At 45.1% G+C, this 17,947-nt stretch overlaps 1 protein-coding gene, 1 long non-coding RNA gene and 3 other non-coding genes across 7 annotated transcripts; 1 reads left to right on the top strand and 4 right to left on the bottom strand.

The window, feature by feature from the left end:
- Window positions 1-6,941: 6,941 nt before the first annotated feature.
- LOC103643763 (uncharacterized) lies at window positions 6,942-16,583 on the bottom strand. Of its 3 annotated transcripts, none has more exons than XR_561270.4 (6): window positions 14,866-16,583; window positions 10,013-11,102; window positions 8,720-8,805; window positions 8,339-8,495; window positions 7,381-8,261; window positions 6,942-7,295 (listed from the first exon to the last, which is right to left on the bottom strand). It is a non-coding gene; the product is annotated as an uncharacterized lncRNA (long non-coding RNA). The 3 variants fall into 3 exon arrangements; XR_004855555.1 differs by having other exon boundaries at window positions 8,720-8,802; XR_004855556.1 differs by lacking the exons at window positions 6,942-7,295; window positions 7,381-8,261; window positions 8,339-8,495; window positions 8,720-8,805 and adding an exon at window positions 9,348-9,456 and having other exon boundaries at window positions 9,758-11,102.
- LOC100125643 (uncharacterized) lies at window positions 9,083-11,381 on the top strand. Its single transcript, NM_001112574.1, is given in 4 exon segments — window positions 9,083-9,355; window positions 9,875-10,063; window positions 10,296-10,617; window positions 10,838-11,381. Coding segments are annotated over 4 exon segments (1,293 nt in total). The 5' UTR covers window positions 9,083-9,111; the 3' UTR covers window positions 11,376-11,381.
- Window positions 12,481-12,572, bottom strand: LOC111590775 (small nucleolar RNA snoR126). Its single transcript, XR_004855809.1, has one exon. It is a non-coding gene; the product is annotated as a small nucleolar RNA snoR126 (small nucleolar RNA).
- LOC111590773 (small nucleolar RNA snoR126) lies at window positions 12,655-12,749 on the bottom strand. The gene has a single exon (XR_004855807.1). It is a non-coding gene; the product is annotated as a small nucleolar RNA snoR126 (small nucleolar RNA).
- LOC111590774 (small nucleolar RNA snoR126) lies at window positions 13,080-13,177 on the bottom strand. The gene has a single exon (XR_004855808.1). It is a non-coding gene; the product is annotated as a small nucleolar RNA snoR126 (small nucleolar RNA).
- Window positions 16,584-17,947: the final 1,364 nt, after the last annotated feature.

Below are 17,947 nucleotides of genomic sequence, written 5' to 3'. Positions count from 1 at the left end.
CGCTCCCTATGGGTACACAAGTCACTATCGAGGATGCTTTATTGTATCCCGATTCAACTCGTACCCTTCTGAGTTTTCGAGATATTCGGAAAAGTGGTTTACATATTTCTACTCATACAGAAAATAATGAGGAATTTCTCCTCATTTCCAAACCTTCTGAATATGGCGCTAACATTCTGGAAAGAATACCTTCACTTCCATCCGGATTGTACTACACATACATAAAACCAGTACCTCATGTTACGTACAAAGTAATTTTTCAGAATGTAGATTCATTCAAGACCTGGCATGCACGTCTTGGTCACCCTGGAATAGGGATGATGCGGAAAATCACAGGTAATTGCATCGGTCATGATTTAAAGTCTGCCAAATTCCCTAAACCATCTGATTTTATATGTACATCATGTGCAACGGGAAAGCTAATCTTAAGACCATCTCCTCTTAAGATTCATGCTGAACCACTCAAGTTCCTTGAACGAATTCAAGGTGACATTTGTGCACCCATACAACCATTATCTGGACCGTTCAGATACTTCATGGTATTAATTGACGCATCTACACGATGGTCACACGTGTGCCTTCTGTCTACACGTAACCATGCTTTTGCTAAAATCATGATGCAAGTCATTCGATTGAAAGCACATTATCCTGGACATCAAATCCAGAAAATCCGCCTTGATAATGCGGCTGAATTCTCTTCTAGAGCATTCAATGATTATTGTATGGCCCAAGGAATACACATTGAACATTCTGTGCCTTATGTACATACTCAAAATGGTTTAGCTGAATCTCTTATTAAGAGGATCAAACTTATCGCAAGACCTTTACTTCATGAATGCAATTTACCTACATCCTGTTGGGGTCATGCAGTTTTACACGCTGCTGATCTTATTCAACTTCGCCCAACTGCATATCATGCAACATCTCCGTTGCACCTGGTTCGAGGAAATCCTCCAAATATATCCCATCTGCGGAAATTTGGATGTGCGGTCTACACCCCTATATCACCGCCTCAGCGAACAGCTATGGGACCTCATAGGAAATTGGGCATCTATGTGGGATATCAATCCCCATCGATCATCAAATACCTAGAGCCCCTTACAGGGGATTTGTACACAGCTCGTTTTGCTGATTGCATCTTTAACGAGGACCATTTCCCGGCATTAGGGGGAGAATTCAAGTATCCTAATGAATGCCAGGAAATCAATTGGGATGACAAATCCATCCTGTCCTCAGATCCTCGAACCCAGGAATCTGAGCTTCAAGTTCAGAAAATTATAGAATTGCAACATTTTGCTAATAATCTGTCTGATGCGTTTACTGACTATAATGGTGTCACAAAATCCTTGAATCCTGCTATCAATGCGCCCAGTCGAGTGGAGGTACCCCGAAAAACCATTCAACCATCTTCTCAACCGAAGAGGGTAAGGGCTGCTAAGCAGGATAATGCTTCTACTAAGCGTCAAAGGAAAGAGAGGAACATTCGATCCTCCAAAACAGTAAACGAAAGTCAACCACCGATTGATGGACACCAAGTGGATATTGTACATCCACAAACCAGCACTCATGTGCACAATTCAGATGCTGCTGGTACATCGGAACACCCCGTATCTACTCTTCCTGTGAATCAAGAAGATTTTCATGGGGTACAGGAGATTTCCATTAATTATACTAGTTCTGGAGAATTGTATGATCGTAAGAATACGGTCATAAATTCATGTTTCTCATCAATCATAGCTGGTAACCTTCTATCTGACCCAGACCCTAAATCCATGGCAGAGTGTCAACAACACTCAGACTGGATCAAATGGAAGGAAGCAATTAACTCTGAATTATCCTTAGGGATGGCAATGGGTAAAATATCCGTGGATAGTGTCTCTGGACATCCATATCCGCAACTTATATCCGATATCCAAACCCGTACCCGTTACCCGCCATGGATAACAAACAGTATCCACATCCGTTACCCGCGGATAACGGATATCCGCGGATAAATCCGTTTGCCCACTACACATACAAAATATATAAATCCAGCAAATTCAAACAATCAACAAGTCGTTGCATCTGGAATAACCTGTACTTGCATTCGGGTGAAAAAAACAATCAACAAGTCGTTGCATCTGGAATAACCTGTACTTTACACCGGGACAGTCGCGCTGGAGCCGAGGACTGAGGGGAGGTAGCACATGCAGGAACTGAGGGGAGCAGGCCGCAGGCGGCCAGGCGCGTAGGGAGTCAGCGATGCAGGGACTGAGAACGAGCTGCGCAGGGAGTCAGCGACGCAGGGACTGAGGACGAGCTGGAGATCTGCGCTCTGTGCCCGGGAGCCTGGAGAATGCTTGTGGCGTTGTGGGCTGTGGCGATGTGGCCCGTGGGCCTGTGGGATGGGTGTAATTTTAACGGATATTCGGGTATTCGGGTATGGATATTGATTTTTCGTATCCGTTTTAAAAATATCCGCGGATATCAAGTGCTATCCGTATCCGTATCCATGGGTACAGACTCGTACCCAAAACCGTGCCCAATGGGTTTTTTATCCGCGGGTACGCGGATAAATGACATCCATTGCCATCCCTAATTATCCTCACTAGCAAAAAGAAAGGTATTCACCTCTGTGATACCTACACCTCCCAGAATCTATCCTGTTGGATTCAAATGGGTTTTCACCCGGAAACAGAATGAGAACAATGAGGTTGTGAGATATAAAGCGAGATTAGTTGCTCAAGGGTTTACCCAGAGACCAGGAATTGATTACAATGAGACATATTCTCCTGTTATGAATGGAATAACCTTCCGATATTTAATTTCATTGGCAGTACAAAAACGTCTACTTCTGCAGTTGATGGACGTCGTGACCGCATATCTTTATGGGTCACTAGATTCGGACATATACATGAAAGTTCCTGATGGAATACCTGTACCGAATAATGGCAAAAATCGTAACATGTTTTGTGTCAAACTCACCAAATCTCTATATGGCTTAAAACAGTCAGGGAGAATGTGGTACAACCGACTGAAGGAATTCCTTATGAATAAGGGTTATTCTAACAGTGATGATTGCCCATGTGTCTTCATAAAGAAATCTTCTACAGGTTTCTGCATCATATCAGTATATGTGGATGACTTGAACATCATCGGCCATAAACGTGATATTGATGAGGCACGCAATCTTTTAAAGACGGAATGTGAGATGAAGGATTTGGGTAAAACCAAATTTTGCTTGGGTTTGCAACTTGAGCACCTTCCCACGGGCATTCTCATTCATCAGTCTGCTTATGCGCAGAAAGTATTGAGTAAATTCAATATGGATAAAGCATATCCGTCTAAGACTCCTATGATCGTCCGTACCTTAGAAAGGGATAAGGATCCTTTTCGACCACGAGACGAAGGAGAAGAAATTTTGGGTCCTGAGTACCCATATCTTAGTGCAATTGGAGCACTTATGTATCTAGCAAACAATACAAGGCCCGATATTGCCTTTGCGGTAAATTTACTTGCTAGATATAGTGCATCCCCTACCAAACGCCATTGGACTGGAATCAAAAATATTCTTCGATACCTCCATGGCACGACAGATCTCGGTCTATTCTACGGAAGAAATCAAGATTCTAGCCTTGTAGGGTACACAGATGCTGGTTATCTTTCAGACCCCCACAATGGAAGGTCTCAAACTGGGTTTGTATTTCTGAATGGTGGAACTGCTATTTCTTGGAAGTCATCCAAGCAAACTCTAGTAACAACATCCACTAATCATTCAGAGATTATTGCCTTGTATGAAGCCTCACGTGAATGTGTCTGGCTTCGAAGGGTGATTAATCACATTCAATCATCATGTGGGATTCATTCCATTGAATCACCCACCATTATCTATGAAGATAATGCTGCTTGTGTTGCTCAGATGCAACAAGGTTATATCAAGAGCAATGTTACCAAACATATCTCCCCCAAGTTATTCTACCCTCATCAACTTCAACAGAGTGGTGAGATTAAGGTCATACAAACTAAGTCTTGTGACAACCTCGCAGACTTATTCACTAAGTCGCTACCTTATTCCACATTTCGGATATGTGTTAAGGGTATTGGTATGCGTCGACTTAGAGATTTGCTTGCATTAGGGGGAGTATCTCTTGATTAATCTAATACTGACATCACATTGTACTCTTTTCCTATATGAGTTTTACTACCATGTTTTCTCATGTTAGGTTTTTAATGAGGCAATGTCAACACAAGCATATGTCAGTCTCTTGATTTTTCCCATCAGGGTTTTTCGATAGAGACACCAAAGACATACCATATACTGTTGTTTTTCTCCAAATTTTTCCCACTGGGTTTTTCTGGAGTATTACACAGTGTATTATTGCAAACTACCTTTTGCTTACAGGTTTCAAGGGAGGATATACATAATAGACAACTGCTTAAGGGGGAGTGTTATGCAAGATAAGCAGTTGTTGACTGCTTTTTCAACCGGCGTCCACCAAGGGACGTGCCCCTGCACGATCCCATGTACGGACGTGGCCTTTAGCATTACTCCCTTTCATGTCTCCTCTGCATGTATATATACCAAAAAGCAATAAAGACTGGATACCCCTTTTCATTTTCTCGCACAACAGTTTCTATTCATCACAACATAAACCAAATAAAAAAGTGAGGATTGATAAGAAGATGAATCATTTTATTCCTCAAACCAAACACACTCAATCTTTTGCTAGTCATTTTTTACTAGCACGAGACTTTCGTGGCTAGAGAATTTAAGTGGATCTATAAGGAATCCTTATTTTAAATAATAAAAGGATTTTTTCCCTACAGATCATCTCTAATTTCCTGGTCACTAAATCATCCTGTGCAATAAAAAAGCCCTAGGTATGTGAATCCCCGGCCTTTCCATGGGCCTACCGTTACCGTAACAGTCACCATCCATTTTTCGTTTTTTTTGTGGATCGAGGTAAGCTGGGAGCTGCCGCTTGCACCGACGCAGCCAGCTCATCGCATTGACAACCAATCAGCTGAAGCGTGGCTCAACCGTACAGAATTATAAAAGCGTCTCTAGTTGGAGGTTTCAAGTAGGGATGGCAATGAGAAATTTCCCGTCGGTTTTAGCACTACATCTCCTTTCCCGCTATAAAAAAATTCACCGTAGAGATTTCCACGAACACTTACGGATGACATTTCTTCCTAATCCTCGTTCCCGACGGGATAAATCCCGACAAGGATCCTCGTTCCTGCGTAAATTATAATTATAATGCACTTCTTATTAATATAAAACAATGTCACTTATACATATTATCAGATGTAAAAATTATTATGTGTACATCAAAATAAATATGTTTGTACAATGAGTGATCTCTTGATAAGATTATTATTTATTTTTATTATTAATTAGTACATGAAAAAGTCGTCACATATAAGTTTGACGGGTCACCATGAGGAACGAAGACCCGTTCCCGTTTACGTCTCGTGGGGAAGGAACTTCTACATCCCTATCCCCTGATAAAAAAATCTCCGTAGAAAATTAGGGACCAGGTCCGTTACCCTCTCTAGTTCCAAGTCGGTCCTATACTTTTCGACCCAACCCAGCTCTCATATTCGATCGGTGTCTGAGAGTGAAGATGTACTGACAGCAATATGAATTTAGAGCAGATGAATGCTGGTTGTCTCGCCTTTAATCATCGATATCAGCTTCTTTGATACTTTGATTGGTACATGCATCGACGTAAAAATTCTACGGGGCAGAGGAACTCGTACTACCACGTGCGTACAGTACTTATCTACGACTCCTGTTTCATGAGAAAAATAGCCCACCGCGGCACGGCAGTCCGCACTTCGGCCGCAGAGTATCTGAAGGGATCCGTGACGATGATCCGATCATCCGAACAGTGCTAGCCGCCAGCCACTGCTGTACACTTGCACACAGCCTCGCGAGTCGCGTCGCTGTCCGTTGCTAGCCATCTAGCTAGGGCTGCATGGCACTGTTGCCTTGTTTAGCGGCCCTTGATTAGCGTTCTCTGTTTAGCAAGTCGTATATGGGCCTCGGCACCTTTAATTTCTATCCAACTAAATAATGCTTCTACGAGTCAACAAATGGTTGTATACCTACGATTAATTTTACGAACCTCATGATCTCATCATCTGGGAGTGTGGGACTGTGGGCTGCCTGCGCCGCGAGCTGGGCAGTGCAAGCGGCGCCAGCAGGCAGGAAGCAGAGCCTCGCCGCGCGCGTGACGCAGGGTGGACGGGCGGGTGGCGGGGGCCTGAGCACGCAGCGACACCCACACCTGCAAAGAAAAACGCGGCCGCGCTCGCCGCTCGGTGTGTCCCTGGCGCCGGCAGGTCAGTACGCCGTGCATGCGGCCGGCCGTGACACTACCCTACCATGTGCACTACGGTGCCCGGATTCTTCGCTGCTGTCCTGTCCAACGGGGATACGACGCGTGGCGTGACGTCGTCTCGGTCTCGGGCACCTTTGCGTCCTGCTCCCCGGCGGGGCACAGGCGTGGTCCGCGTCGCGCGCGCGTGACTTCGCAGTCGCAGCACCGCCATCCGTCCGCGCCGCGCACATGGGCCTCCAGCCACCCCCTGCTACGCAGTACCGGCGTGAGGAGGAAATGCTGGCTCTGGCCGCTTGATTTGAACCAATGGATTTTGTCTTCAAGTGTGGTTCTTTCCCAACGTGCAATAATGCACCTACGCATCAACAGAAAACCTCCAAAAAAACCAGAGTCATTAAGATGGGAACACAGGAAGAGCAAGTTTCCATCTCAAAACATTAGTCGTTTTAGAGAATTAGTATATTCATGTAATTTTTTATGTATGTGTTTTGTATATATGTCTAAATTTATTATCATTCATTTGAATATATACATAAAAACCAAGAGTTAAAACGACTAATATTTTATAACAGAGGGAGTAACTTACGGTGGAATTTATAATGTCTTAACTTACGGTGGGATTTTATAATGTCATCATGTCACATATAGTAGCTAACTACAAATCTAGTTATATAATAACTCTCCTATGATACAAGTTGTACATTTAATACTTGGGGGGCCATAGTGTCACCTCAATCTCTGTAACCTTTTATACCTAGACTTAGATATACAACAAAATAATCGAACTTTTATATAGTAAGTCCATTTGCGGCACACCCACTCCACTCCACTGCTCAGCCACACCGACACGCCGATGCGGCCGCTCTGCGCCCCAGCACCTCTCCCCACTCCAACTCCTGAGTGACGAGTACAGCAGTGGGTACAAAATATCGTCCTGCCTCCTCCTGAGTGGTGGTCCATTGTATTCTTCTGTAGGATATTTGCAACATTACTACCCTCCTCATGTACTTTTGCGTTGTCTGAAAATGTGAGAGAGAAAGCAACTTGTACGTACTCCTCCTATATACGGCTGGAGTCTAGCTGGGCTGCCGTTGGCGGGCCTTGGCCTTGCCGTCGTCCACGAGACACGCAGACGCAGGCTGTTGAAGCGGGCACATGACTGAGGCATCAAATCACATTGATGGCCCGTGCGCGACGCTGCACAGTTGGCAGCAATACCCACGTACACCCCTGTACGTGCGTACTAGGAGTAGTACTCTGTAGCAGGTAGCCGTGCGGCCGTGCGGGCGGTGCCGAGAGAAGGGGGTCGGCGCAGCGTATCCAAGTGTGCCGTGCATAGGTTCTGTCAAATCTCCGTTGTCTGGCCTGCACACAGCCACACACATAAGAATGGTGACGATACTGTATGGAGTACATACTAACAGCTAGTACAAAGGTTTCCCGCTGGCACGTCGTCGTTGTCGTTGTCGTGACAAAGAAATTGGGCCGCCGCGCCGTAAGAAGAAGCTGGGTTGGTGCCGTGCGTGGGCTTGGCTGCTTGATCTGCTGTGTGCTCCTAGGCGGGCAATGAATGAAGCCCCAGCCATACGCCCGTCCAGGAGGGGAAGGCGAAGGAGGCGGACTTGAAAAGCGTCACCTCAACCTCGTGACCGCGCAGCAGCAGCAGCGGCGGCGGCAGGCCCATGGAGCCTGCTCACTGCTGCCAAAGCGCCTGGCGCGGCATCGCGTACTTTCCATGTAGCTGCCATGTTTGGCGCGCGGGCTAAGCTGTGGTGGCGTTCTTGGAGTCGGATGTGATTTTTGACTCCTGGCCACAAGCAAGCACCCCAACGCACTAACGGTCCGTAGGAGTGGCTCCTCCTGTTACAGTATTACTGTGCCAAATACTCCTCGTGTTTGTTGTTTGCTTCAATGGAGGCCTAAAGGTGCTGCCGTCTGTCCAATTAACATCGTCGTAAATGTCAAGTTAGCCTTTCGTAGTAGTAAGGCCAGTTCATGTAGGGCACATTTACCTTCACAGATACTCAGGCAGTAAAAGTCCCCTTCTCTCTCCCTCTCCAGGAGGAGTCAATGCCCTCCGGTTTAACATTGGCGCGCGAGGAGGCGTCACATTTGCGTCCTGTGGCCGTCACATGGATGAAGCCCCGCCATTTACTTCCTCGTATTTACCTGCAAGGATACAAAAGGCCCTACTTATTGAACTACAAGTACCGGTACTCGTTCGCACAAGTTTACTCACGCAGCGTACAAAAGACCACACAGTCACGGACAGTTATTGCCTTCACTCGCATAAAAAAAAAAAGACCATCTTTTTTTTTTTTGAAGACGCATGGGCGGCCGCGGTAGGGCCTTTTCGGTTTGCTCATGATGCTAGAGGGAGGAGTACGTGGTACCTTGGGCTGTAGATTTGAGATTCTGCTTTATTTAACCGCTCGCTGCTACACCGTCCGTGGTACCCGTTGTCAACTCACTGTCACTGCTGCTCATAATAACAATAATAAAAATATTGTACTCCTTTGCGCTCGTCAAAAAAAAAACAAATCTCTCTCTGAAAACTCATATCCAAAGACAAAAGAACGGACGAAAGGACCGGTGCTATTTAAGGGCCACCCCTCTAGTCCCCCAAAGAGCCCACCACACAAACGGACAAACCCCTGCCTCCCACCAGAAAAGCAAGCAGACCACACCCACCCGCCTCTAAACCAACCAGCCTGTCCCCATTCCCCGTCCCCGGCGATGCACGCCAGCATCCACTCCCTCCCGTCAGCCTCTTCTTCTCCCCCTGATGAGCGCTGAGTTCTGTGCTGCCGCTGCTGGTGCTGTGGCCATGGAGCTCGGAGTCGGGGATGTGATGGGGCTGCAGCAAGGCATCGCCGCCGCCACCGGGCCATCGTCCGGAGACAGCGACCTGGGTCTTCTCAAGCGAGCAGGCCTCGCCCAGGCAGCCACCTCCTACCCCTCCCCTTTCCTCGACCAACAGAAGATGCTCAGGTTCTCCAAGGCGGCGGCGGCTCACACGTCGCCCTCAGGTTCGTATGCCTTGCCTTGGCCTTCCTCAGTCCTCCGCAACGCATATTCCCTTCCCTCGCGCCCATCCATTCGTTCCTCCCTTCTTGGATGGATACCTTCTCTGCGAAACATGATAGACAGCGGTAGGCCACTCTGATACACTACACTCAAGAAAATGGACTAACAAGACTATTCACAAAAAAGAAAGAAAAGCAAAAGTCAAAAGGACAACAGCAGCATTCATGGAACTTGATGAGCCCTCATGAATGCTAGCTAGGAGTATCTACTATATATGGAGGGGCCTGGCCTAGCGGTACCGGCCATAGGGATTTGGCCCAACACCACCCGCCGCTCTCCTCTCCTTCCCTCCCTCCCCGGCCAAGAAGGCTGCCTGTTGTAAAACATTTCGTCTGCTTTTTCACCTTTATTACGTACGCTTTTGTCCTGGCGCTCCCTCCCTTCGCCATGCCCATGCACGTCCCAGCGTTTTCAGATTTTCGGTCAGACTAAAATATTCTCCTTGTTTCACCGTCATCCAGGCCTAGACTTCGGAGGAGGCCCGAGCGAGCAGGCTTTCCTGCTGTCCAGGACCAAGCGGCCGTTCACTCCGTCGCAGTGGATGGAGCTGGAGCACCAGGCTCTCATATACAAGTATCTCAATGCCAAGGCCCCCATACCTTCCAGCCTGCTCGTTTCCATCAGCAAGAGCTTCAGGTCATCCAACAGAGGTATGCATGCATGTTCTCAACCACAAGACTAAAAAGGAGGTTCTCTACTTCAAAGCTGTTATGCTAGCACCTGCAATAAATAAACCAAACGAGAAGAGAGAGAAAGTACATATATTATTTTGCACAAATGAATAAAGAATAACCAAACCATTATATATGCCATAAAGATTGACCACTGTATTGCCTTTTTGAGTATAAATGTAATCAGAGCTTGACAGACTCTCTAACGCAGTGAGCTGGAGGCCTCTTTACCAAGGCTACGCAAACGCAGACTCCGACCCAGAACCTGGGAGGTGCCGGCGGACAGACGGAAAGAAGTGGCGGTGCTCCAAGGAGGCGATGCCTGATCACAAGTACTGCGAGCGCCACATCAATAGGAACCGCCACCGTTCAAGAAAGCCTGTGGAAAACCAACCTAGAAAGGCCACCAAGGAGGTGACTACCGCTGCTGCTGGCTCGTTGCCGTGTGCCGGGCCACAAGGTAGCTTGAAGAAGGCAAAAGTTAATGACTCCAAGCCAGGCACTGGCAGCTATTGGACAGATAGCTTAAACAGGTAAATACCACCAGAGTCATCTCCTTGTTTTAGCATCATATCTGAATAATAAAATCCCAACTTAATACTTGTGAATCCTATTATAAGAGCATCGACGATGCTTCATTTTCAAGTACTAATCTGGAACAGTATTAGTATGTTATGGTTCTAAATAATGTTAGTTGCCACTTAGCATTCATAATAATAATTCTCATTTCGAAAACATTGTACATATTTTCAGGACAATGCTGAGCAGAGAGAAGGCAAACAAACCGACGGACGACGAGTCTTTGCTGCTTAGTTCGACGAAGAACAGTCAGCCCACCTTGTCCCTGCTCACTCAACTGAAGCAGCAGAACAAACCAGATAAGTTAGGTCCCACACCGGAAAATGAGCCGAACTCGGACACGATGTTGAAAGCCTGGGGTGGCAGCCACCACAAGAGCATTTCCTCCACACAGCGCCATGACGCTGAATCCCTCCAATCAGTCCTCCAAAATTTCAGCCTAGCCCAGAATGACAGGTTGGAGTCAGAAAAGAACAGATATTCTGATTCCGTGCTAGTCTCATCGGCTTTCTATTCTGCAGACGGTCCACAAACTACCTGCCTTACACCTAACATGACACAAGTGCAGCAGGACTGCATATCAAGCTCCTGGGAGATGCCTCAAGGTGGACCTCTAGGCGAGATCTTAACGAACTCCAAGATTAGTGAGGACTTAAGCAAGTGTGGATCTAGGTCATATGGTTGGCTATTGAATCTTGACCATGCACCATGATTCCTCAATCCATGGAGAGCTTGACATAGATATCTCACCACGGATGCAAACAATGAGTCAGGAAAAAAGAAGGTCCAAATGACCGTACTGTTTACCCCATGCATGCTCGTTATCTACATTTGTACTTCTATTTTTGTAGTATTCAGCTGTTGAATTATCAGTTCTTCTGAATCTGGCTGTATCTTAAACAAATTCTAGTTTCCGTCAAATGATATCTTGCTTGCTAGATGCTTAATGTTTCCTTTTCAGCAGAAACTTCAGTGGTCCATTTTAATCAAAAGAAAACTGTTTCAAGATCAAGCTCTAGTAAGCAAAGTTCCAAGGAACTTCTTAGTTATCCACATTTTTCTCACTTTTTCCAGACATGCTGACAAGCCGCACCATCATTATATTAAATAAATGTTTAGAAGCCCTGGTTACATCCCAGATACACCCTTATAATTATATATTTCTCAGACTATGGCCTGGATAGGATATATATAGGATTCATATATAGGATAATTCAAACCATGATAATTCGAACCATGGCCTGGATAGGAACAGCAGCCACGTAGCCACAAGTCATGTATGACAATCTGATGACCACAAAGAATCCATGTTCATGTATTAAACTCGATAAAAGAGGACCCATGACCCCTAATACAGATATGATCATCCAGAAAAGCTATGATGACATTTTAGAATGCACAAGACTGAAGCAGTGCCAGCAATCTATCCAACTTGAGAACTCGCCAAAAATCACAACAGACAAGTAACCAGTAGCATCATTTTGGATATTATTGTCACCATAACTCAATAAATGAATAAAGAAAGCAAAAATGTGCTAAACGGAACTCAAATAAGCCATGGACAACAGAAAAAAAGGCATACTTTACGTACAAAGAATAGGTAATGCTTATATCTCATCCAGAAAATAGTGGTTATTATTTCTAACACCGCAACACAGTCAATTTCATGATTCGGACACGAGCAACCTGTTCCAATCTGCAAAGTCTCCAAATATAACAGTAGACAAACAGCCAATACCAACACTTCAGGCCAAGAGAATTCAAATATACCATGGGCATCAAAAGAGGTTCATAGTTTTCAAGCAAAGGTGAAGGTGCTGGCTCAGACACACACAGAGCTCATCAAAATATAGTCCTTGAATAATTCAAGTCTCAGCATCGAGAAACAAACATTTTATCATCATAGCCACAAAGGTCAAAGGGCCATAACCTTGTAACAATAAATAAGGAAAACTTCAAGTTAAAAAAAAAGGAAAACATACTCATTTGTACTGGCTCAGACACGCACAAAGGTCATCAAAGTTTGGTCCTTGAAAAAAAATCAAGTATCAGGATCGAGAAACGTATGTTTCTGTCATCCCAGCCAGGCCATACGAAGACACTACAAAGAAATCCAATCGACAACGTATGTTTTTGTCATCCCAGCCAGGTCATACATATGTTTCTGTCCCAGGCCATCCGGATATTATCCTGTCAAAGTGTCAGCTATAGATAAAAGGATATTTGTACCCTGAATTAATTACCATCCCATGACCAGAATAAATAAACAATAGTGCAAAACCCTTAGTAGACAAAAAGTGTCAGGAACACAAGGATCAGACTAGAAACCATCACTGCCAAAAAGTAATCAGCAGGAATAAAAATCGAAGGTGATAATGTCAGCAGGAAAAATAGTAAACATGGACTCTGCATTGCATCGGCTCAGACACGCACAAATAAGGTCATCACGTTTTGATCCTTATATGGCATTAAGTAATCATAATCAACCAAATAACCTTTTTGTCATCACAGCCATGCAGCAATAGCAGCAGAGGGAGATCTCATCACCAGGCCTCAACTAGCCTGTTCGCTGCGGCTTTAAGACAGCTGTTCAGACTGCTGCAGCTGTAATTCAGAGACAAAATACTGTAGCAGAAGCCGTTTCGGAATAAGCTGCAGCGAACTGGCTACATTGATTGAAGAGAAAAAATGGCTACAGCCTACAGCATAAAGCTGCAGCAATCAAATTGATGTGTGAGGGTGCGTAACCAGAAGCCCATTGTTTACTCGGGCTGCGGCTATTAGAGCCCTAGATTGATCTGGGAGCGACTGGAAGAACGCCATGGCCACTGAATCTGGAAACCACAGCTCCTTGAATTTGACCAGCCTCCCATTAATAAATAGGCAGAGAAAAAATTCAACCAAGAAAAGAAATCAAGATCGATTACACGACAAACTCAGTAAGAGTAAACTCTCAGTCTCAGCAGGTAAATATCTATTCAAATCGATAAGGATGAGATAACTAACTGAAAGCAAAGAGGGTGGTGTTGGGAAAGATATGGCCAACTTGCGTCTGTTTTGGGTCAAATTAAGAGCAACTCCAAGAGCATCCATAAAACTTGGACAAAAGAACAACTCCAAAAAACAACTGTCCCACAGCAGCTATTTTGAAACAGCAATGTCATTAGCCATTTTAATCAAGTTTCACCTGACTTCATCAGATTCCAAGGTTCAGAACCGTTTCCATCGTGCTGCCCATCCCCCAGCCATGGAGCAGTCGTCAAGACAGCCGAGGTCAGCTACATCTAGCTGCCCAGCCAGGAGAGGACACAGGGAGGCAGCCATGGTAGCTGCCAACTACAGCTGACGGCCGACCAGGAAAATTGGCTGCCAGCCAGGATCTCAAGTCTCATTGGTTAAACCAGAATTTTCAGCGTTTCGACATAACAACTTGTAGCAGAATGACCAGGAAAACTAAAAGCTACCTTGTCCCGGTTATTCCACCCCTAACTAAACAACTCTGTTTAATGTAGGGGTAGCATGATCAGTGCCTAAACATAAACTAAAAGGCAATCCATCATATATATATATATATATATATATATATATATATATATATATATATATATATATATATATATATATATATATATATATATATATATATATATATATATATTAGAATCAACATATGAATGGAGAAAAACACATGGTATAGGGACAACAAAATAAATAAGACATGACACACTCAGATTGGAAACGTAGGCTATGGTAAATGCGAGAACATTACAGAATGTCAAGTAAACCTATGGTACTAGGTAGTAGTACATGCCAACATTACTACATTAGGCAGTACTACAGTAGTCCACCCATTATCTGAGGATGGAAACTCAAAATTACATAAACCTGCTAGCCACTGGAAGTCAGAAAAAATTGGTCTGGGAAACTCCCAGATTTTGCTCCTAACCTTCCGTTCTCTTAATCAGCTCAATTTGCACAGCCACAATGAACACGAGAAGAACAGAAAGCACCGCCACAATGAACACGAGAAGAGAACATGTTAAGACACCTCATAAGAATGCTAATTAGTACGTAATACAAACGCGGAAGAATTCCATTGCGAGTACAGAAAAACATTCCAAACTGCATTGAAGCCATTTTCAACGCAAATGCACCATCATTATCTACACTGAATGTCAAACACGCAAACACGGGAAACTCACCGGAGGAAATCAACGCAGCAGGGTGGCCCCCGTAAAACGTAGGTGAGGGGAGTACGTCATTCTTGGGACATCGCATCCAGAGGCCAGCCGTTGACGCTCTAGGACCTGCTGTCTGCAACGGAAACGATCCGCCGCCGCCGATCGCCTGGGGACAGGGATCGACTTGACGCCTCGATTGGGTTTTTTCCGGGATCATGGGCGGCAAAACCGCTTCACGGGGGTGGGCCGACACCCGACATGGCGTCCGCACCGTGCAGAAACGGCGAACCCAGCAGTCCGCGATGCGGGAACGGGAACCCAGCAGTCCGCGCCGGACGGAAGAAGACGGTATTAGGGCTTCGGTGCGAGCCGGAAAGGAGCGCGGTGCTCTTCGCGCCGCTGGATTCAGAGCGAACCTAGAAGTGAGAAGGTAGCCGCCGTAGCCTCTGGGACTGGGAGTCGAGTGCCAGTATTGTGGAAGGAACTAGGAACCCTAGATCTGGGACTTGGACTGCTCAGACATACGGCCCAATAAGCTCACGAGCTAAAATACTCGTTTAGGCTCGGATTTTGTTAAAAAAATACTAACACCGTACATAGAGGTGGTAATGTGGTTTAGATTTTAGACTATAAAATTTAAAGATCAAATTAGATTAGGATTAAACTCTATTCATATGATTTTTAAACTAAAATTATTTAAATGTATATTTTTATTTATTTTTAAACTAAAATTAATTAACCATATTGTGAAAAAACATTTGGATCCTGATCCATTGACTTCCCTATTTATACACACAAATATGAACATTGTCTCTTAGTGCTGAGGCTTATCATGATGTATATAAATAATAAGTAAGAGATATATTCTTGAAAAGAAAAAGGAGAGACATGGGTAATAATAACTGATAAATCCAATGCTTGAAAAGGGTATACCCGTCTTAGTAGGAGACGTTATTCAAAAGGAAAAAATTAGATGACTCAGGATGTCCCGAAACGAGAGATGATTCAGAACGAAAAGCGAGATTCAGAACGAAAGAAACAAACACTGCTAGATACCAGAAAGCAGAGCCTGTAAAACCTGAACAAAACCCTAAACTCCACAGCGGATGATCCAAATCATGTGCATCCGGAGAATATTATATTGCCACTCGAGGAGAACTAGCCACAACATCAGATTATCGACATTAGAAAAAGACTGCAACTACATGCAAACTGGTCCATAGGTAAAGGTGGACGGAGTAACGAGGAGCATTGGATCTCAACCACAGTTGCGCTCGGCGCTAGCACCAGGGAAAATCATATACGTCAAAAAAACGAAAGACGTCATGATCGAAAAGGCGAGAAGAAATTCAGCTCGTGCATGTGCGAGGCGCGTATAACCCACGAGCCCATCTTTTCACCGGGCAGAGGCTATGTAAACCTCGTCGAATCGATCTGGGAGCGTCAGGCGCGCTGCAGCCACGGCCATCGAATTTCAGAAGCCGCGGCCTGTGGGTGTGACCCAGCTCCCTTCGTTAAATCAGATGAGTGAGGAGCGAAACCCTCGAGAAAAAACCCAAATGGCGAAACTAGAGATGGATTTCAGGAACGGAAGCTGGAGGAGAGGTCGCCACGAGCGCGGATTATAGAGAGATCTGCACTGCAGCAAGGGGATCTGAGGATTTTGGCGGGGGGGCAACAGAGATTGTTATGCGGATTTGGGGGCCGCCCGCGTCACGAACACTCTCTTCCCTGGAAGGGTCGTGGGACCTACTGCCTGTCCTCTTCCAGTCTTCCTCCTCCTATATAGAGGCAGCCGTTACACCTGGCAGCGCGAGGGAACGGGATCGTGACGTCATCATCATGCGGTATCGTTTAGATTGTTTCTGATGCAATCTGGCCCGGGTCCGCATCACTGAACTGGTGGGCCAAGCCGGAGGTTTCTTGGGCTCAACGAGGCCCGAGGTCACTTTGCTGCGAGGCGAGAGAGGACCACGAAAAGGTCGTCATGCATCATGCATGCACGATTCACTCGGTCTCGTGAAGAAAGCCCAGAGCCCCAAACCATATGTACCATCTGATCTGTTCTCTCCTGTATCAAAAAAACTGATCTACCAGCAATAATAAACAACATACTAATAAACAACTAAAACATAACCACCCCAGTTGGCACAGGTGTTGCACGAGGACACGTGTCGGGAAGACCTGGAAAAAAAAGAGGTAGCGACCTGGGCTTCCTTCTCCTTAGGTTAGGTACACATCGTACAAGTACAACACTACAACATCAGTCGTGGAGGACGACAATAATATATTCCGTGTATAGGATGTTAGCATTAACATGTTCTGAAAACAGATCAGACAAAAATGCATGATTCGTTTGTCAATGTGGAGTCAAGAATCCTGGGTAAAAGTGAGCACAACCCTCTCACCCATGCGGATTTCACGTTGCCAATTGAGTTGACAAAAAATGGCATACACATCCATGTTACGTATGGTACCAAGGTCGAAAATCTCGCTCTAGATTCGGTGGTAACCACCACTTTTTCTCGGTGCATTGTGGAATCGGTTCCCGTCGAATAATTTTGAATTTTTCACTTGAAATTTTAGAATTTCGAAAAAGCATAAAAACGTCAAGAATGTATAAAAACTAGAGGTTCCCAAGAGTTTAAAATATATTTTGTATTAAAAAAATATGATTTCGTGTCAAAAAAATAAATTGGGTTTCTCGATGTTAATCCACCGAAAACTGCTCGGTATAGCTAGTTTCTCAGCGGTTTTCTAACGAAAACTTGATTTTCAAATATGAATGCCTAAACCGTCCAGGAAGAGCGGTTTTCGGTCGGCTTTGGCTATTTTTCCTGATCTCGTGAAGGAGCGGTAAACATGAGATGAAACGTGATTGCGAACCTTGTATGGAACTGGGCCATCCTCTGGAACTACTAGGTGAGCTCTCTCTCTCTCTCTCTCTCTATTTCTCTCTGACTCTCAACAGGTTTCAATATTTTGTCATCCTTCTACCAATAAATGTTCCTCTAGACCTCAATGCACCTCTCATCCGCTTTCACAGCCTGTCTCCCACGACTCGTTTGTTGTGGAACACCTCCATCGTTATTTCGGTGGCCTG

Source organism: Zea mays, chromosome 1 (assembly GCF_902167145.1).
Source record: "Zea mays cultivar B73 chromosome 1, Zm-B73-REFERENCE-NAM-5.0, whole genome shotgun sequence".
In the NCBI taxonomy this organism is placed as follows: domain Eukaryota; kingdom Viridiplantae; phylum Streptophyta; class Magnoliopsida; order Poales; family Poaceae; genus Zea; species Zea mays.
Note: the sequence above shows the minus strand (reverse complement) of the source record. Positions and strands in the feature narration are given on the sequence as shown.